The sequence below is a fragment of the Monomorium pharaonis genome, chromosome 5 (assembly GCF_013373865.1).
Source record: "Monomorium pharaonis isolate MP-MQ-018 chromosome 5, ASM1337386v2, whole genome shotgun sequence".
In the NCBI taxonomy this organism is placed as follows: domain Eukaryota; kingdom Metazoa; phylum Arthropoda; class Insecta; order Hymenoptera; family Formicidae; genus Monomorium; species Monomorium pharaonis.
The window spans coordinates 27,237,930-27,259,571 of record NC_050471.1 but is presented as its reverse complement, the minus strand read 5'-3'; the positions used below and the strand labels follow the sequence as shown (position 1 = coordinate 27,259,571).

At 50.4% G+C, this 21,642-nt stretch overlaps 1 protein-coding gene across 4 annotated transcripts in view; it reads right to left on the bottom strand.

The window, feature by feature from the left end:
• Positions 1 to 16,927, bottom strand: part of LOC105837765 (hepatocyte nuclear factor 6) — a 96,504-nt gene extending 79,577 nt beyond the window's left edge. For 2 of the 4 annotated variants that reach the window (XM_036287149.1, XM_036287151.1), the window contains exons 1-2: positions 14,848 to 16,927; positions 3 to 110 (exon numbers count right to left, since the gene is read on the bottom strand). In XM_036287149.1, the coding sequence (XP_036143042.1) occupies positions 3 to 110; positions 14,848 to 16,861 (2,122 nt within the window). In that variant the 5' untranslated portion in view covers positions 16,862 to 16,927. The remainder of the gene's footprint in view (positions 1 to 2; positions 111 to 14,847) is intronic. The other 2 variants (XM_036287150.1, XM_036287152.1) reach the window with 1 other exon arrangement.
• Between the last annotated feature and the right edge of the window lie 4,715 nt (positions 16,928 to 21,642).

Sequence of the window (21,642 nt, the reverse complement as noted above, 5' to 3'; positions counted from 1 at the left end):
ACCATAGGAGTTGTGAAACTGCGGATGGTGCGAGTCGATCCCGGTTCCTGGGTGGTGCATGTCCAGCATGGCGTCCGGCTCGCCTCCGCTCTCAGAGCAGTTGCTCAGGGCTAAAACCAAACCGATAGACACACACCTTGCGTTTACACTTCTCATCAGTCTTATTTGGTATCGTCGAACCATTAGCCCGTTTATAATTTCTTTCTCTGTTTGTCCCTCCTGATTCCGTGCCCGCGTGAATTCCGCCCCCGTTCCTTCCCCGTCGCTCGCGCGCTCGCAAACCCCGGGGGATCTAAGCGGTGCCGATCGTTTACGTATTAAATTGTCAAAGGGACAGGTCCCTCTGCGGGGGCGTGCCTTTAAAGGCGCGCCCGAGACGCGGGGGAGGGGGGGCCGAGCGCGGGAGGACCCGCGGATGTAAATAAAACAAGGTCCCAATTCAATTGAGACAAAGCGTCTCAAAGTGAATCTAAAAATCCTCGCGCGACCTCGAGAATTTAATGGCACGAATCTAAATACCCGAGGGAAGATCCGAGAAACCTAAAACCCGAAGGTTCGAAGATAAACGCAAGGATCTGGAAGACCCCGAGAATCAACCCCGTTAAGCTGGACCCAAAGGGTTCAAGCGGGTGTCCAGTTTCAACGATAAGTTTCCCCTCTTCTATTTTTTTACACGATTTTCAACTTGATAAAGATTTGAAAAATCCCCAAAATTCACGCGATTGAAAATCTAATTGCCCGAAAATTCGGAGAATTCCCGAATTCAAAAACCATCCCCGAACGCGCGAATCAGAAACGACGACGTTACGGTTTGCGAGCCGGGAAAGGAACGATGCGAAAAGCGGAACGCAGTGACAATTTTATTTTAATTTAGAAAGATTCACGCGATGGTGACGATATCGTTCTTTTCTTTTGTTTCCCCCGTACGAAAATTCCGCGCTCCATTTCGTTAAGATTGAACCCACGTGTGGTGTGTGCGCGCGCTCGCCTCTCCCACCTCCAGCTTCAACGGAACAGAAAAACGAGACAAGAGATCACAAAACGGAAAAGCACACTTCAAGAAAGAAATCATATAACATAAAAACGGGGCGTCGCACACTGACTTAAGGCTCACGTAACTTATGGTAAAACTAAAGTAACTAAAATGTGAGTAACGGTGACGGTATCTTTGCCGAGCCGATCAATCATCCCTGTTGACACGCCGTAGGAGAAGTTAGGAATATCAGATGACACAGAAATTTGAGACGCCGGGGATTTTTATTCTTTCACTCGTCTTTAAAAAAAAAAAAAAAGAGGAAGAAGAAATACGTATTAAATCTTCGACTTACGATAATCTTCGTTACTTCGTAACTTCGCTATCCCTTTTATCGGATTGCCCCGTGGGCTTATGCCGCGCTTTCAGAAACGCAACAACAGTTGTCCCATATTTCTATTAAAACGTGCCCTCTCAAATCCGCGTTGTGCCCGTACCGCCGAATGGAAACAATAGTGGAAAAAAAATTCGATCGTCAAAGATACCGTCACTGGTCGATTTCTACGAATTCTCCACAAGCGTTTGAGTGTCTCAAAAAAATATATTTTGTCCGGGGGAAAAGCGGGACACGGGATAGAGGGAACGTGATTCGGGGTCGTAGGTTGTTGTCCCTGGTAAAACAGAAAACGAAAAAACCATTGGAGGGGAAAACCAACTAAATCCAGCGTTCAATCGCAGCGAAATATACAGGGTGCGAGAGGAGTTTCCCGCGCGAGCTTTTTGCAAAAGAGAGCGTCCATTACAGAGTGGAGGAAAGACAGGAAAGACTCTCGCGAACTCTGTTCATTGCGACGAAAAGGAATTCTCGGATGTCGTTGACGTGAAAAAAAAAAAAACTTAAAACGTTCATCGCTATACAGCATTTCCTATTCTTTTTTTCGGAAAAAAAGGAACCCAGTTATTTCTTCCTTTCTCTTTGGATTCATAAAGTTCCTCGAAATTTTGACACCTTCATTTCTCAGCTCGATAACGCTCGTTGTTGATAATAATTGGTAATAATTGTTTATTTAATAATAATTGTTTACCTCCGAGTAATTTATTGCTCGCGGAAATTGAAACACGTCTCTCTTGCAATGATCGACTCGTCTTGCGACGCAAGCGGGAACGATCTCCTCGCGCAACCCGCGGGGCGCGCGGTCTTTCTCACGCGGGGCGAATCCTCGAAATCGTAGACGACGAGGAAATGATCGAGGCGAAACTCCGGCGGAGTCCCTTCGTGGTGCGTTTGTCTATCCGTTTGGTTAGGTCGGGACATTTGCATATTCGCGCACGAACGGGGAAAACCGAGCGACGTTCGGAGAACTCTCCGGGAGACGGAGAGATCGACTCGTTGGCTGCGCTCTGTGTTCGCAGTTCTCTTTCCCCCTATAGTTTCGAGACTCCCGGTTGGTAATCTTCCGTGCTGGGTATCTCCTGCTGACGACTATCTTCGGACGACGACGACGACGAGAAAAAAAGATGGTTTGCAAAATTATGCAGACGAGGGGACGAGGAGAACACAGAAGAGGGGGGTCACATAGACTCGAAATGAAGAAAATGAGGCGAAACGTTGCAATTACCCAATGTCCTTGCGATTTTTCTCACGTGAAATTTCGAGGGGGGGTGGGTGGGGGGAAGGAAAGGGGGAAAGCGTAAAAAAACGTTGCGAATCATCCTCCTGCGAAGAAAGGGGAAGAGAGAAATGCGGAATTATTCAGATTCTCGGTGTGGAGAGAGAGAGAGAGAGAGAGAGAGAGAGAGAGAGAGAGAGAGAAAGAGAGAGATAATGCGGGGAAAATGAATGAAAGGCCACTTCGTTGTTCCCGTTCGTCGAGTTCGTTCACTCGTACGATCTTCGCGACCGTTTTGACACGATCGATACCTGCAGGGAAACTGATTCATCGCGCCGATTTCCTATTTTAGCCGCGAGGTGCTGCTGCCTGTCGCGCGCGTGCCAAGAATTATCCGCGGGAGTTTTTTCTCCCCCCACCTCCCTCTCCCCCGCGCGTATTCACGTCGTTCGTACGAAATTCGTCGGAGTGTCCCGCGTGGCAATAGTTTATATTTGTCTAATTAAATATGCCGAGTGTGCAGAATTATGCTCATGACTGCTCCTGATGTTACGCGTTAATATTATAGCTGACGGGTATTTTCGCCGCTTTCAATTCGGATTCCCATATTTAGCGCTAATCCGGTAGTCGTTAATTTTAATGTGTTATAGAGATGTATGGATGTCGAAAACAATATGGATCGACGTAGCGTTTCGTCCCCGATCCGAATGTTGACCCCGGACAACCTCGCCTTATCCATTGTTAATATCCCTTTCACCGATCTTTTCACCTGAACAACTTGCCCTGCACCTTCACAGATCGATCTCGAGTTTTCGAACAATTCTAAAACGGCTTTTTATCTTATCGCGCGCCGCAGTAATTAAGCCCGGAGTTCTGCAAAGAGAAAAGAATATCAGTAGGAAATGGAGTGAGAATGGCAGACACTTCTCGAAGATTTCAGCCGCATGGCGCTATCCGCCTTCGAATTTCCTTTTCTCACGGAGTGTCGTCTCACCCCTCTTCTCTCTCTCTCTCTTCTTCTTTTCCCCCTCTCTCTCTCTCTCTCTCTCTTTCTCCTTCTCTCGTTTCGTATCACCCCGTATGTACGCGAGACACGTACGTAACAGTTGTAAACTACCGCGCGTATGCGTCGTAGCAGCAGAAAGCTACCGCTTCTCACTGAACACCCCATTTCTACGTTTACGTAATGGAGAATGAGGGTACAGAGGTAGGAGAAAGAGAGACGAAGAGTCCCGCAAGGGTGAAAATGCAGGAAAGAGAAGCACAGGAGAGAAAGAGAGAGAGAGAGACTTCGTGTAGCGTGCGTTGTGTGCGGCCTACATACATATACGGGGTGTCTCGAGCGTACTCGCTGCCTTCTGCTCGCAAAAGATCCGCGCTTATTCAATTGAGCCTTGCTCATAAACAGTGAACTAGATAGACAGATCATTAAGAGAATTAAAATACTCTGGTGTATTAATTTCAAGGGGATGGTGTATTAATTTCAGGAGATCCTTTATCTTTTGGATTTTTATCTTAAACGGAAACTGCCTGGTTGCCCCGAGTTACCTTTTAACGAAAAGAGATACCCGATGCTCCAAATGAATATTTCTAAAAGGATTGGCCGTACATACTCGATCGAGTCCGCACGGTACGGGAACCTAGGCCGCGATCGCGCCCGGGCACCCCGTACATCGTATGCGTGACGTGGTGGATGAGTCAGCCGATGGAAGCGAGGTATCCGAGAAATTCGTCCGGAAACTTTCCGGAAATACGTACACCAAAAAGCAGGATGTACTACTTTCGGAGCTACGATAATAGTCGAACGATTATCAATATTTAATCGTCGCACGGGGTAAGTTCTATAGTTCCTCCGTCTGTAGAACGTGGAACAAGGACACCTAGAGCTATTCGAGTCCCCTCTCGATTCTAATACGCTCGTTGAATTTCCCGTCTCTCTCTCTCTCTCTCTCTCCGTGAACGAAGTCATTTTTAAATAATTGGAGACATAGTTTCTGGTACATGTATATTTACATACACCATGTCCCAAAATTCGCCGTTTAAAATACTATAGCTGGACGTTCTCGAAAAATTAAGTAAAATAATTATTTGTAATTTATTGTTCCAAACGGTAATTCTTTATATATATTGCATATACGCGTAAGATTTTAAAGCTGGCCAATCGCAAACCACGTAGACAGTCGCGGTATTATTAAAGACATTTTACATGAGACATAGAACGCGGATCGTAGGTCGCAAATGCGGACACGACAGCCAAAACGAAAGCGTTAATAGTATCACTGACATTTCCAATTGGCTGTCGCATTCGCTTTGCGCGAACGTGCATTCTACGTCTTATGTAGAATGGCCTTCGGTGGCCGCATGACAGGCAAACCGTAATATCCGATTGACAAGCTTTAGGTCCTTACTTCAAATAAAAATGAGAAATAAACTATTTTACTAAATATTTAAAAATTTTTCCGCTATAATATTTTGATTTGCAAATTTTGGAAAACATTCTGTATAAAAATATATATATATATATATATATATATATATATATATATATAATCAAAGATGTACATTATATAGATTTGATTCTTTTATATGACTGAGTGTTTAAGTATCACCTGGCGTCTTTATAAAATCCCTGTGCAGCTGGCCGTCCTATCATGCGGAAATAGAAAAGAGAATCTAAGAGATTCAGGAGTTACATAAGCTTCACTTACGCAGTTACGGTTGCTTTTAAACCTCGTGAAATAAAAGTTTCAAAATGTAACTTTCCGAAAGCTCAAATCAAAAGCTCCCTCTCATTCAAGAATGCGGACGCTTATTTTTATACATCTCTTTAAGTTCCTTTTTTGAAATTACTTTTTACCGGAATTAAAGTCGGTTAATCGTGAAAGTTAAACGCTAATCGACAGTTTATTTTCGGTCACACATCCGTAAATAAAAAAATAATGAAGAAGGTTGAATTTAAAATCGCGATTTGTGGAAAATAATTCTCGGCAATTCCAGTTCAGGGAGAAGCGAGCCAATTAACCAATTGTCCGACTGGAGTATCGCGGATGATAAAAATATTCGCTCGCGTGCGACGTTGTCGCCGCGATTAAGAGACCGTCGTTCCAGGAGAGCAACGCTTATCACAAAACATACCAGTGTCACCTTTCGTTTATCAATGATCTACTTGAAATCCAACCCGATCCGTCAAGAGGGCCCCTCGCCCCTCCCGGGGGCCTTCGTCGCGGGAGGGACGGGGGGCCTCTATCGGGTTCTCTCGAAGCGACGCAATAGCGAGCGTACGCATCTCTCGTCGTGGATGTAAAGCCGTAATGAAATGCGAGCGCGCGCGCGCGCGCGCGCGCACGAAAACGACGTATTGTATTGGTTTTAGTCGGTTTCAACCGACCTGGCGGCTCCGGCGAGGTGTCGCGGACGGCATGCGGGCGATCTTGTCCCATTTTACGCGGCGCGCATCTGCCCGAAATTCCCCGCGGTTTCCCCGAACGCGAACCGAATTACCACGCAAAATTGTCGCGCGGAACAGAGAGAGAGAGAGAGAGAGAGAGAGAGAGATGCTCTCCACACGAACGACCGCGAGCTACGTTAATTGGAGTTCTAGTATCGCGATTACGATTTTCTCTCGCGCGTAATAAGAGGGATGTGCTTCCCGATTCTTTCCTTCACTTTCTTACAATTTATATACACCTATTTTATTTTCCCTTCCTTTTTTTGTTATTTTCATTGCTTTTATGGGTCAAATTTATTGTACCATTATATTGTTTTGGGAATCGATGTGATAGCAAAGTTCTAAAGAATAAATTTTCACAGAAGAGATCCCGCATTTAACGGATGAAGTTGGTTAAATGTCAGGGAAAAAGTTATCAATTCTTATCCGAGAAAATCTGTTGTTGACTGTATTAATTAATTAATTGAAATATTAATAAATTCATTATCTATTTAATTTACATAATATCTGTACATAAAATTGTTAGAATAGTTAGGGGAACAGTTCGATGGATTTTGCTTGCCTGTTTTACGTTGTAAAAATAGGTAGCCCGGATTAAAAATTAAATAATGTTTTAGCGAGGGGATGTTATCCTAAAAGGTTTATTAAACAGCAATATCTGTCAATATGTCGGTTTCGAAGATACAAACTAGTGTCGCCGATATCTCGCGAGCATAATTCGATAATTAGGTATTCTTTCTTTTCTTTAGACGCTACGCTCATTCTAATATACGGTTGAGGTCGCGCTTCGTCACGAGCCATCAGAAAAGTTCACCGCGAGGCATGAAAGCCACGGGTTGCGGCTTCTATCGGCTCTCGCACAGCGTAACAGCTGTTACGACGAAAGGTGTTCATTGATGTGACATCTGCACCTTGATTCCCCTTGCTCTCTCCCCCTCCCCTCTCCTCCTCCTTCTCCTCCCCGCTGTCCGATAGAACGCGCGCGTTTTAGTGAATGACCTCCTCCCCCCGACGAAAAACCCGAAAAGGCGGGCAGTTTGGGGTTTAAAAAAAAGAGGCGCTAAAACAATATCAATTTATTCCCGACGTGCGAGGGAAGTCCCTGCACTCTCCCGACCTCGGGTTCCATTAGATTAGGATTAGAGAGGAACGCGACGGCACACGCTCCGCCGACGGAGACTCGTTAATGAAAGAATCGAAATTCCACTTTGCTGGGGTTAAGAATAGAGGGTTTAAGAGGGCGCGGAATTGACAAATTCTGTCTCAATGGGGATCTCCGAGGAACTCAAACGCGAGCGAGGGAGGAGGGGGGGGAGAATTAAGACATCCAACTTCGAGAACTTGGCAACTCGGGGAAGATCCGAGGGGATCCGAGAGGATCCGAAACTAAAACTCCGGCATCGCGTCAAATTACGGACGTGCGAATAAGGTTTTAACAAGCTGAGGCACTCCATTTTAATCCTAACTCATCCCCCTCCCCCCCCCCCCTCGTCGAGCGAATTTTGCCGTTTCTCGCGCGAGAACTTGCTCGTCACCAACCACCAGACTCCCGGGTGTCATCTCAAAAATAAACACATCGATAAACTCGATTTTGGCCGGGTTTCCCCGGGGAGAGGAGCACGGGGAGGAAGTTTACCCGAGATTTATCAGATATATTTCGCGGCGGGAGGGAGCGGGGGGGAGGGGGAGAGGGAAGAGGAGGCAGAGGAGGATGGGGAATAAAAGCGTGGGGACGGGGAAGAGGGAGGAGGGGGACGCGAGGAACGGGAGGGACGCGTTCCCCGCGAGCCGACGGGACATCCCGTAGGAACGACGACGGGCACGCGGGACACGCGGGGGCGAATTCGGGCTATGCCCGACATGTGAGCACGCATAGGGCCTCTCCACACCGCCGGGTGTCGCGTTTCGGCGCGTGCTATACGCGACACAACCGCCGTGGAAACCGCATTGCGCCTCGCAGGATACGTCATCGCTCCGCGCCGTCACCTTCGCGCGTGGGCTAATAGGGGGAGAGAAAAAAAAAAAAGAGGGAAGATGGGACGTATCGGTCCGGCAGTAAAATTTTGCAAAATTCGTAAACGCGCGTGCCATCCCGCTCGTCGTAAATCCGGGCGCGCGCGAGCGGAAATTTATCGAGGTTCATTAAAATCGAGGTAAGGAACGCGCGAGAGATGATTAGCCCCTAATTTAACGGTATCGCGTGATGCCGTAATGAGGATCTCGTGTGGATAATTATGTTAAGAGAGTTGAACTAGAAAGTCAATCTCTCTCTCTCTCTCTCTCTCGCCGGGGTCTAATTTGCCGGTGATCTTTCCGACAGGACGAGCTGCGACGTCATTTTCGGAAATTCTGAAAAGTTCACGGGGAAAAGACCGTTCGAGAACGTTAATCATCTGCCGCGCGAATGACTGTTATACGCGAGATAAAGTGAGATACAAACAAAAAAGCAAAAGAAGAATGACGCAACGATGTCGCACCTTTGAATCGGAGATGCAAGCGAATCGGGCTTATTTGTCTTAACGTTAGATGCGAAAACACTGAACTATTAGATTGCTAATAAAAACTCGTCGCGTTTATCGCGCGACGTCGAAGTAAGAATAATAGTTTCTAGGTAATTCTTATTAATGAAATCAGTCTTTGAGGGGGGGAGGAGGGGGCAGTCCGTGTACACCTTTACCGTCTGGAGAAAAACTTTTTCAACTCCCCTTCTGACCAAGCGCTGCTCCCTTTCTCGCAACTTTAAAATGGAAAATAGAAGTAGCGGAGAACGGAGGCGGGGGGGAGAAGCGGTAAGTTCCCGGGCGCGTAAATCATCAAGCGAATTCCATCTTCGATCTTTCGAGCTCTTTAGGAAAATCAAAAATTCGCGTTTTGCGGGGACACGAGAAGGCGAGCGCGCGCGGATATTGATCGCGCTGTTAAAAACATAAGCGTAGCTCGCGGGTAGCGCGATGTAACTTCGTGATAAGCTCCGCGAGACAGGGAAACGACATACACCCGCGTATCGATTCTTTTTCCTTTCTTTTTTCCCCCCCCCCCCCGTTACACCAGTCCGGTGCGTGTGTAGGAAGACACGTGTGCGTGGCGAAGCCTAGGCCGTAAGACCCCGCGACGTCAAGAGCGTTCTGACGTTGAGGAAAGACGGCATTAATTATGCGCGGCGCATCTACTTATTGCGCGCGTCAGTTTCGAATTTCGTGCCAAATTCTCGCGCGTCTCGCAGCCCACCGCGAAAACATTTTAACGTTTAATGGAGGAAAGTCGGCAACATGGGCATCCTGAAGGGGCGTCCCCCTATTTCGCCCGAAAATAAACGTTGCACTTTATTAATACCGATGGAAACGTGATATCTGCTCGGATAATTAAAGAAGAAAAATCCATAAGTCGTCCGTACGTTCATGGCTTTCCTTATTAGAAACGAATTCAGAGGCAAGAATAAAATTTACACTATTTTTCTTTTCAAATTGCAGTAGTTTAAACGGTAATGGGAATATTACTGATAATATTAGGTCATTTCGCGCGTTTGACTTTCTCATTTTTTCTCATAATATGATTTTAATATAATAATGTGTCAGTGTAAACTGGCACACCTGTCGGTGAGACTGACTATAAGACGATAAACATTATATAGGATAAAATTTAAAAAAACACATCATTAGATCTCTCTCAAATTAGTAATCTAGTTTAATTGTTTACATCTTATCGCGCTACGTGTTGCATCTTGTATAAATGTAGATTTAAATGTAAGGAAAAACGTCCCATCGAAATGAATGACTTCTGAGAATCCTCACATACGTGGACTTGTAAGTATTTTGTACCAATGACGCATGTTGAAAAAAAAAAAAAAGAAAATGTAGATGCTTATGTTCCCTCCTTTTACGAAAAAATTATTACAAAAATTTTAACGACATTATAAAATGGTACGTGCTGCGGTAGAGGACATTTCCTAATTTGTATTTGTGCTTTTAAAGTTTCGATTTTAATTTTTGTATAAGAAATTCAAAAATAAAGCGATAGGTCGCGATGTATCGCGACTTTCCTCCATAAATTTAGATTCTCGACTCTAAGATTTATTCAAACTTAAATATCCGATTTCCTACAAATTTAGATTTCTCGAAATTCTATGATAGCTTGACCAAGGGTGACCGAAACGTGAATTATAAAAAAAAAAAAGAAGAAGAGGAGCCTCGTGCAGCCCTCAAAAACGATAGTTGCGCTAGGAGGGCTAATCCGGAATGGGAAGCCGCGAAATGAAATTCGTTCGTAAATCATCCAGCTGGCTTAGGAATATTGCACATGGGGGATGCATCTGGCGAAAGTAAATAGAAAGACACGAGGAGCTCGCTACGACTAATGCACCTGAACCCCCTCCCGTCCGCGGTGACGATCGATAGCGACGATAACGGTGGACGCAATTAAACGCAAATGACATACAGCAATGAGGCACGCGTACCTATAGTCATTACCAGATGAATTCGAGCACGAACAACAATAGCGGCGGCATAATAATAAAGGCAATTTATAAGAGTGCAACGTTACGCTCGCCCGATTGATTGCCGTTTTAACGGCCGAGCGAATTATTCATCGTCGTGTTTAGAGCCGCCTCCTGAAGGCGCGCAGTTTCTGCAGAGAGAGACATTCCCCTTGAGGAACCTATTTTCCACGTGATCCTACAAATCAGGCCGTCACTAATTTATCTCGGTCCCTTCCTCCTCCTCCTATTTCTATTTGCTTCGTATAATTTCGAATTTCGATTTTAACCCCCCCCAAATTTTAATTCGGAAGCTGTGCGCGGAGATGTGCGAGAAGGAAATTTCGCTGCCGGGTCAATATTAATTCTTCAATTTGGTTTTCGATCTCGACCCGCCGATTTGAATTTCATTTCTAGAGACACTAATGAAATCTCTCGTCAATCTCTTTTCTTCTACAGAGGTTGTAGTGCCGATTACTTTGTTCCCGTTTGATTTCTAATGAATTAGATTTAGGGGTTTTGCGCGCGGAGCGTCGGCAGCGAACGCGTTCTAACGAGACAGGTTTTCACGAAGAAAAAGAGAGAGAAAGAGATATATGGGAAACAATAGCGGAGAGGCTCTAATCTAAAGAGCACTGAATCGAGCCGAGTTCTTCCTCGTCTTCTTCTTCTTCGGCATTGTCTCCTCCCGGGCAACCCTTTACTACCGTGCCATGCCGCACCTTTTCTTCACTCCCTACCGGCCTTTTTCACGACCCTAAGAGTTTCGTACCACGAGGGGCTGCTACCGGTATAGAACGGTAACCGTAGAGGCAGTCGCTCTTCCCGACAGTATCCGCATGCCTCAGTAGGCGCGCAAAGGAGCGACGGAAAACAGAGAGATAGATAGATAGAGAAAGGGAGAGAAAGAGAGAGAGAAAGTGAAAGATGGGAAAAGGACGAGAGGATGAGCTGTTTTTAATTCTTTTTTTTTTTTTAAACGGCAGCGTCGGTTACATGGCGGTTTGTATTACTGTTTGAAAAAGAACATTTTGAGTCACCGAACACAGACAGAATGTTCAGCAGTTAGTGATCTTAATTCCTCCGACCCTGATGTCCGTTAAAGTTATAAGCGTTAATTTTACTGTAACTCATTGTTCTTTTATATTACGAAAATTATATGCGAAAGTAAAATCTAGCATAAATTGCTTATTCGTAGAATGGAAGAATTAGTTTATCAATGATAGAGGTTCTATGACGAACTTATGGAAGTCGAGATCTTGACAATTCATAGTTGCATTTAATTGAAAAAGAGTTCTTCTGATCTCAAGCGGATGCTGGCGATATGTTGGTCTTACCGATTAAACGTTATTATGGTCACAAAATTATATAAAGTATAGACAATAAAGGTGGAAGTCGGTAATATTGTATTTAAAAAATTGGAGAATTATAGTTTTGTTATCGACTTCTGCGACTCGTGACAAGATTTGTTGCATATAAAAAATTTCGATTTTGTATAAAACAAGCATATTTCTCCATCGAAATACACATAACAAAAAACAATACTGTGTTTCTTGAAACAAGCCAAGAGTTTCAATATAAGAGAAAACCTGCATATTTAAAAATTTGCGCACATGTGTGCGTGCGTAAATAATATGTAGAGATGTTTACTGCAATTAACACATTAACACATAAACACATAAGGCAATTTAATCGGTAAAACTAACGTCAGCTCGATACGTCGAGCGTTTCAGGCAAACAAGTAGATCGCGTAATAAATATTCCTTAGCTAAATTTAACGGATGTTAATAAAACTTTAACGGAAGGTATAATTACAAGATACATGATTTTAGAAATTAAGGTTCCAGCGAAACCGACTCCAAATGAGATTTATTAGGAATTAAAGTCGCGGCGTGCGTATATACCAACCTAGAAATCTGTCAAATGCATAGAATTCGCAAAATATGCGGATAATTTTCCTGACATAATTATGAAGTATGAAGAAATTTATACTTTATGCTTTATAAAGAAATGTCTAAGAAAATTGTATCAAATTTTATGACGGGGGGAAAAAAAGTAGAAACGAAGAAGGATCATTCTGCTGTTGGAGGTGACACTCGAATGACGCGAAAATCGCGAATCCCGCGCAGTGATTCCCGTTGGATGGAAGAAGGTCGAGAGGGAGCAAGAGAGGTTGGGGGGGGGGGGGGGAGGGGGGCAGGTGAAACAGAAAGAGAGGGACGATAACGACAACGAGGACGATGACGACGGCGACGGCGTAGCGAACATGGCGGCTCCGGAAAGCGAAGCCGTGCCGAGCGAGACCGAGGTCGCGCGGCTGCGCCGCGACGCCGTCGTCGCCGCCGCCGCCGCCGCCGTCGTCGTCATCGTCGACGACGGCAACGACGACGGCGTCGGCGGTGGTGGCGGCCGCGTGACCACCGCCGCCGCCGCGCGCGGCGATCAATACTTGCACCGCGCGGCGTGGCGCGGCGAGCGCCGCGACGCCGAGCGTCGCGCACCGCGCACCGCGCCGGGGACGAAGGATGTTGAATTCGAAAAGTGTTATTCCGCGCGTCTATCTCTGAATGATATGGAAGGGAACGCCTCTCCCACGTGGGTGCCACGTGTGCGCTTCCGCTCTCCGCGCGCGCATTTCGCACGCGCGCGGCGGATCCTTTGCGCGCGTATTCCCCCCCGTGTGAAACGTTGTGCATTCCCGTGCGATCGTCCCCGCGAATGTCCTTTCGCGTCATTATTCCTGCCGGGGTTCGCTTAAAGCGACAGGAACGGCCTCGGGAAATGTGTTCGGGAGCGCAGGTGTTTGGCACTTTTGATCAATCAGTTTGTAGTTTCAAAACGTTTGTGTTTTTTTTTTGTTTTTCAATGTCTTTTTGTACGGTTTTTTTTTTTAATACACATTCATGTATTCGACTATTTTTCCGCATTGATCTAGTAGCTTTCGATATTTAATTATCTACAGTCCAAGGAGATTTTGTGTCACGAATGCGAAGTCGATAAGTTTGAATGACCGGTGAATATTTTATTTATCAGAAATTAAACGGAGCACACAAAGACATAATTCGGAATCGCCGGGACATACGCGAACGTTAAATAATTCCTAGCAGTCCGGACGTGTAAAATTGATTTTCGCTTAATAAAAAATGAAAGTCGCGGATTTTCTATCCGAGATCAAAACGCGGATTCATGTTCATTAGTGAAATTGGCAAATGTTTCCGCAATTTGATCGTAACTACGATTTTGCTCGTCAAATAGATTTTCGTTTAATTGCAATTTGGGATTCTTTTTATATCGAATAGAAAAGAAACGCTTTTATTTTCCCGAGCTCGCTCCTGAGGGGAATATCATCGGAGGGTACAGTTTATTTTAAATTGAAGGGTGTCGTTGAGCAGGCTTATAACGCAGTCTGTCAAGCAGGTGCAATTTACAGAATTATTTTTCGAGATATCTTAAAAATTGCTTGAACGCTCGTGCATATGTGTGTATGTGTGGTGAATAATGTATCTACAGGTCTATATGTTATTCTGAATGCATTCAATCGGTTTTGAAAGACACGGTTTTCTTTAAAGACGCGTCCGTCTCTTTTTTTTTTCATCAATAAAGTCACCGAAGTTAACGGTAAGAAGTATGTACTTCTATGTATTTTTTTAGCATTTTATCGTTTGAATTTCATTTAGTGGGAAAGAAGTTAAAAACCAAGATTTAACACGTCGCTTTTTTATTCTCAATATTTATTAATTTTTAGAAAAATTTGGTTTACCGGAAGGTTTAAGGGATCGCTCAGAAGACATGGGGATTTGAAACAGTCGCGAAATGCCGATGCGAGTGATTCGGCGTGGAGCGTCGATGTTCCCAGGGGATAATCTAGCGATCGTCGATCGTAGATCGATGTCAAGGACATGTGCAGGACGAGAACACAGGCGAGCAGCGAGACACGTGTTGAAGCGTGAGACACAAACGTGTGTTCGCGTTTACAGGCGTTTACAGGTATTGGTATACACTACGTGTGTGCGAGAGACTCACACGACGATGACGACGAGGACGACGAGGACGACGATGACGATGACGACGATGAGGACAATCGTTCAGAACCCGAGCGTTCTGCCCTTTTTTTTTTTTAATCTCACGTTGTTTTCTTATGCAGAGACAAATGGAAAAAATACACAAAGTATACACGATAGACAAGTGGGACTTTCGCGATTGAGTGTTTCGAGCGATTCGAATGGTTTTGTGTGTACATGTGTGTGGTGGGAGGGGGGGAGTAATTTTGTATACGTGGTGAATGAAGGGGTGGGGGGACGTTGATGTGTGGGGGGGGTCTCTCTCTGACGCGTGGACGACTAACCTGCTAGCCGCAAGGCCGACATTCTCTGAAACTCGGGCTCCTGCAGCCACTTCCACATCCGCCGGAAGGTCTCGCGGCCGCTCTTGAGCTTGGACCAGGGCTTCGGGTTGCGCAGCAGGTCGCTGAGGGTGCCCTGGCTGCGGCACAGCACCCGCTGCGCGAATATCGCCTGCGGTATGCTGTACCTCTTGAGCTCGGCGCTGATACGCTGCGCGAGCTCCTTCGTGTTGATCTCCTCGACTTCGCCGGCGCCGCCGTTGCCCGCCGCCGACACCGTCTTCATCACCACCGACGTGTGTTGCACGTGCTGCGTGTGCGATATCGTCTGCTGCTGCGTCATCGACTGCTGCTGCTGCTGCTGCTGTTGCTGCTGCTGCTGTTGCTGCTGCTGCTGCTGCTGCTGTTGCTGCTGCTGCTGCTGTTGCAGTTGCGTCTGCATAGTCGGTGGCGGCGATGCCGCGCTCGGCACGGAATGCGTGCCAGGCGGGGAATGATGCGATGGCGCGAAACTCGCCGTGGCCGAGACGGCCGGCGGCGAGGACGGGCTAAGCGCCGCCGGGCTCTGTTGTAATCGCGGCAGAAACGCCGGGTCGTAATGCGGACTCGCGGACGATTTGTGCGGCGAGTTGAGGCCGCTCTGGCTGTACCCGCTCTGCGGCGAGAGCGGGCTCGGTTGGAGTCCCGCGCCCGGCGACGGATAATTGTGCGACGGCGACATGCCCATCGTAGGTAGCTTGTCGTACGTGTACGGCGAGCCGCCCATACTGAGGCCGATGTTACCCAGGCCGTTGTTCTGCATCACGGCGAAGCTGCCGGTGACGCCGCCGGCCGCGTGACCACCGTAAACGAATTTGTCGCTCATCGTGGAGATCGGCGGTAACGGCTGCAGCGGCGTCAGCGTGGCGTACGACGAGCCGGGACTGAAGCCGGGCGGCGACATCCTCTCCGCCACCGAGGTCAGGGTCTGATACGTCGGCTCCGGCTGCATCGCCCTGAAGTCCGTCGCGTCGATCATGCTCGCGACCGACACGCTGATCCCCGACGTAGGCGTTAGCTTGCCCGGACTGAGGAGCTCCGAGTCGTCGGCGTCGCGCGAGTCCACGTCCACGTCCTGAGGCGGCACGATCACCGACAGGGACTCCCGCGCGCTCTGCCTGCCACCGCCGCCACTACTACTACTACCACCACTGCCACTACCGCCGCCGCCGCCGCTGCCGCCACTGCCGCCGCCGCCGTTACCACCGCTGCCGTTGCTGCTGTTGCCGTTGCCGTTGCCGCCACCGACGGCGCGTCCGCCGCCGCCGCCGCCACCGCCACCGTCACCGTTGCCTCCGATTCCGCCGCCGCCGCCGCCGCCGCCACCGCCGCCGCCGCCGCCACCACTATCACCGCCGCCACCACCACCGCCGACGCTCGGCGGATCCTGGGACGACGACAGATCCTCCGCGGCGGCGAGGTCTCGCTCCTCCTTGACGCCGAGCGCGCCAGCCGCGAGCAGTTCCAGCGGTAGGCTCGCGCACGCGATGTCGGGGCTTTGAGAGGCCGACGAAGACATACCCTCGACGCTACCTCCTCCGTTACCACCACCACCGCCGCCGCCGCCGCCACCACCAGCGCCGGCGCCACCACCCCCGTTACCACTGCCGCCGCCGCCGCCTCCTCTGCCGCTCCTACCACCCCCCATTTCGTGCACGACCTCGTGCTGCTGCTGCTGCTGCTGTTGATGATGGTGGTGGTGGCCGTGATGGTGATGATGATGGTGATGGTGGTGGTGGTGGTTGTGATGCCTACCCCCACCGACCACGCTGCCCCTACCACCACCCCCGCCGCTACCACTTCCTCCTCCTCCTCCTCCTCCTCCTCCTGCTGCGCCTCCGCCTCCTCCACCACAGTTCCCATTCGAGCCGCCCCCACCGCCCCGGCCATGCGTAGACACCGCCGCCGGGGAATCGACCGAGTCCAGTAATTGCTCGCTATGCGATTGATGATCGCCTATGTCCCCTATACCTTCCATTTACGCACATCTAGTTCGGTAGTGGGCGCACTGCCACTCGCTCCTACGCTGTCGTACGCCGCCGACGACGACGACCACACTCCGCGTCGCACACCGTCGCGTGCCGTACACAGATCGCACCGCACAGACCGCAGCAACACCACACCGCGCGCACGTTTCAGAGTTTCCCTTTTTTTTTTCTTCCCTCCTGTGCGAGAGAAGCCTACACCGCACCGCGCGGAGTATATTCTCTCTTCTGTTCTCCCCCCTCTCCGTTTATCCACCGATTATCACGGATCCCGGTTGATCTCTGGGTATCACTGATTACCGCACGACCGCGAGGGGACGACGTGTACGTGTAACCTCTCGGCGACTACCCCGAGGCGAGGACAGCGCGTAAGCGGACGACAACGACAACGACCACGACGAGCGCGACCACGACGACGACGATGACGATGACGATGCCGACGACTCACCGTCACGTCGGCCCGACATAAGGAGCACCCGGTGGTAGCGCAACGACCACCGTGCGCCCATGACACCGCGCGAGTGCGGAGCGAGTGAGAGCGCACGCTCTCTGCGCTCGCGCGCCCGAGTGCGAGCGCACCCGGCACCGGCTCTTCCCGATGGAAGAGACGAGGAGAGAAAGTGAGAGTGAGAGGAAAAAGAGCGCGCGCGAGAAAGAGGGAGCGAGCCAGCCACAGGCGGACCCAGGATATAGAGAGGCGAAGCGGCGAGAAGGGGGTGTCTCGATTTCACCGCGCTCCCCGTCCCGCACCGCTGCCACCGCCGCCGCTCCTCTCTTTCTCTCTCTCTATCGTCGGGGACTTGTCCCGCTCCGCCCCCTTCCCCTAACGGTCCCTACCCCCGAGAGAGTGTTTTTCGAGTCACACTACCGGCACACCATTGCCACCTGGTCCGTTCTACCACCCAAGCTACACTACCATCACTAATGTCACTGCCGCTATTCCGCTCGCGCGGCTCCTCGTGTCGCGTGCCGCGAGTTCTTCTCCTTGGTCCAGGTGCGACCGCGTCCTCCTCTTCCTCCTCCTCCTCCTCCTCCTCCTATTCCCTCTGTCACGTGTCTGTCAGTTTGTTCGTCCGTTCGTAGCTAGCGGAGGGGAGCCGCTAGCTCGCTCGCTCGCACACCACACCGCCACAATAACACTATCACTATACACCAGTACACCGTCAACGGAACCGTTATACCGTCGTACCTGCGCAGTGTTCTCGTGTTCGCGCCTTTTCTCCCCACGGCGAGGGGTCCACGTCCACGTGAGGGCGACCCGGAGACGACGGGTACCGGAACGACGGAGAATCCCGCTCTCTCGTTCCGAGAGAGAGCGAGAGAGAGAAAGCGCGCGCGCGCGCACGCGGGCGCACGACCACGAGCTTCCGGTCGGACAGTCGGAGAATTCGCCGCGCCGGAAGAGGTGACAACCAGGCGACGATCCGCGCGTCAATCCCCCGCGTGTCCCTTTCTCGCGTGCCCGAACTTGCAAGTTCACGAGGATGCGAGGACGACGATAACTTCGTACGCGTACGGAGCGAGAGTTAAGTGACAGAAGCGACCCCTTGCCGGTCACACTTCTCCTGCTGCCGGCTAAGCCGCCACCACCACCACTACCAACACCACCATCAACGGCGCGCCACTAGGGGTGTGTAGGTGACACGGACACCCACCGCCGCCCACCACCGTCACGTCGACGACGACGACAGCCACCACCACCACTACTACTATCGCCGCAACAACCACCACCGCCGCCGCCGCCGCCACCAGCAGAAACTCCAACTACGACGCTGCCGCCGACGTCGCCGCCGCCGCCGCCGCCACCACCGCCGACGCCGCCGCCGCTGGCGTCAGTCAGCTTTCTATCGATTTTCCAATACCTCGTGACCAACGTAGCTCGATGCGCGCGGCTCGATACTTCGAGCATAAACATCGACTCGCGTCACCCGCGCCGCCGCCGCCGCGTCCCGCACGACCTCGACCCAGCGATGTACCCACAGCCGCCACCGACGACAAGAGAAAGGCTCCACCGGATTCGACGCGACTCTACTCGCTTCGATTCGCGATCGTCGCCTGTCTCGCCTACGAAGGGAGGCGGGCGGGGGGGCTTCCCCACGAAACGCCGACTGTTTTTTCGCCGAGGAAGATCGGCCGCCGGTTTCCGAGATTCCTTTTTTTTTTTTAGAAAGAGAAAAATTCGTCACACATACACACACACACACAGACACTCCGGAAGGGCGCACAGCACTTGTTCTCCCGCGGATTGGCTTCGACTCCGAATTCTCCAGCGGCGAACTTGCTTTTTCCTCGAACTAGGTCGCCGACGTCCTAGCTGCCGAACTCCTCGCCACCCCCGCGCGAAGTTACTTCGCTCAAGCGTGCAAAGTTTCTCGAGTGCAGCCCGTGCGGACACCCCCTCTCTCTCTTTCTCTCTCTCTTCTCCGCTCCGGAAATTGTTGCCACGGCCGCGGTCGGTCGTCGCTGTTTAGCAAACGAAACGGTGATTACCGGTCGATCACTGAATCGATACGCGATCCGATAACTCGCGCGGATAGGTCGCGTGCGCGCGCGCGCGCACGCGCGCGGAAATGGCCGCGGGCGAGATCACGCGATAAGCCCGGGGAGAGTCACCTTCCTCGCCGCCTCTTGGTTCAGGATCGAAACGTCGATACGCCGCCGTCGATCGGGCCGACCATGACAGTAGGCAAGCCGCCGCGCGCCGCCCGAGACTCGCTGCTCTTCAAGATGTCGTCCTCCTCCCGTGGCCGCGAGAACGAACGATCCGCGGGAACGATAACTCGATCGGGCGACACCGATGGCGGAATCCGCACACACACACACACACACGCGCGCGCGCGTGCACTTGGACATGGACACATGCACGGGCACGCACACACATACACACGCGGCGGCAGGGGTGGCAGAGAAGAGGAGAGGGGTCGTCGACGATTGGTCGCGGCCGGCGTCGATACGGAGATCAATGGCCGCCCGCTCTCTCTCTCTCTCTCCCGCGCGCGGGGGAGGGGAGAGGGTAGGGGGCTGTCAGGCAGACTTCGGCCGCGCGCTTTCGATCGATCGGCTTTGCGGAGTCGAAGTCTCTCTCGCGGTGCGCCCGATGCTCCTCGCGCGCTCGATGGCGCACCTGACCTCGGGGATGGCGTGAGAAGAGGGTGGCGCGAGAGGAGACGACGACGTCGTTCCTTCGCGCGCGCGGAGGACTTCCTCTATCCCTTCGAGCGGGCCGCTTCGGGTATTCCGCGGCGACCGATCCCTTCTTCTTCTTCTTCTTTTTCTTCTTCTTAGACTTGTTCGTTATCCGGCGACTCTCTCGTTCGCCTTCCTTCCCGCCTCTTGCACCCTCGGTGCTTTCTCCGCTGCCGTCGTCCCTCTCTCTCTCTCTCTCTCCCGTGCTCCCGATTTTCCCTCGCGAAGGCTTCCTCGACTTCCTCGACTTCTCCCTTACTCTCTCCTCTTCCTGCGCGTTCTCCTCCTCTTGCTTTCGGTTTCCGCGACCTCGGGAACCGCGCGAGAAGCCGCGAGTATAGGTTTTGTACGGCAAGGGCGCGCACGAGGTCGAGTCGTGTAGTGTTGTTGAAACACACGGAGAGAAAACGAACGCGTCTCGCGCTCGCACGGAGTTGTGCGGAGTTGCGCAAATCGCGAATGCTACGCTAAGCGAGAGCCTCCGGCAGGAGGGTGCCTTTCTCTCTCTTTCTCGCTCTCTCTCTCTCTCTCTCTCTCTCTCTCTCTCTCTCTCTCTCTCTCTCTCTCTCTCTCTCGGGGCGAGACGGGAACGACGGAGCTGAGGGGCATGCGAGGGGGTTGCAAGAGCGCGGCGGGGAGGGAGAGGGGCGGAGAGATCTCGCCACGGGAATCTGTAACGAACTCGATACGCAGGGGTCGAGGAGAGAGGGACGGGACGGTGGCTCCGGGGGATGAGGGGTGAAGAAGGGTGACCCGCGGGGCGGGGTCCGGGGACCGGGGGGAGTCACGAACGAGTCAGGGGTGGCCCAGGGACCACTCGACCGCGTCCGGTACCCCGAACGACGCACAATGTTGCTGCTTCTTCAATTAGACAATCTTCTCTTGTACGGCTTCGCGCTTCTCTCTTTCTTTCTTTCTTTCTTTTTTTTTCTTCCTTTCCCTTTCCCTCCCTCTCCTCGACTCGGCTCGGATCGATAACCGGGTTCGATGCTCCCGACGTGGTTTTAATTTATCGAGCGACCGGAGGACAATTATCGATTCGCTTTTACCTGGAGATGCGCGTTTGCTGTCGGAGCATTGTCAGCGTTGATATCGATCCGTCGAATTGACTGACACGCCGCGGTTGTCACGCCGTTGGTATCTTTATACTGACACCTGCGCGCGCGTTAGCTTCTCAAAAATTTATTTAATTCCATCGAGCCACTCTCGCCCGATAGCGGGGAGGAGCGATACGAAACTTTTGAAATTAACAGAGCGATCGAAAGGTATACGTTCGTTAACAGATATAAACACACAGTACGTGTTTTTATTTTGAGTTTTTCAATGCTAAGCGCGCACATAAAGGATTCACTAATATTTAATTCAATAGAAGCCGGATAAGCGGACATCTTTTCAGCGACATCGTATTTAGTTTCACGAGTGCGCTGTGTTCACAGTCGTGGCTTTAAATAATTAAAGATCTAAAGTGTCAAAGAGCGCTTTGTTTTAACAACAACGATAAGCAACAACAACGGTAAAATATTCTAATCAATATTTACGTATTGATATCTCTGTTTATTGTATAATATTAATATCCGATATTTTTTTA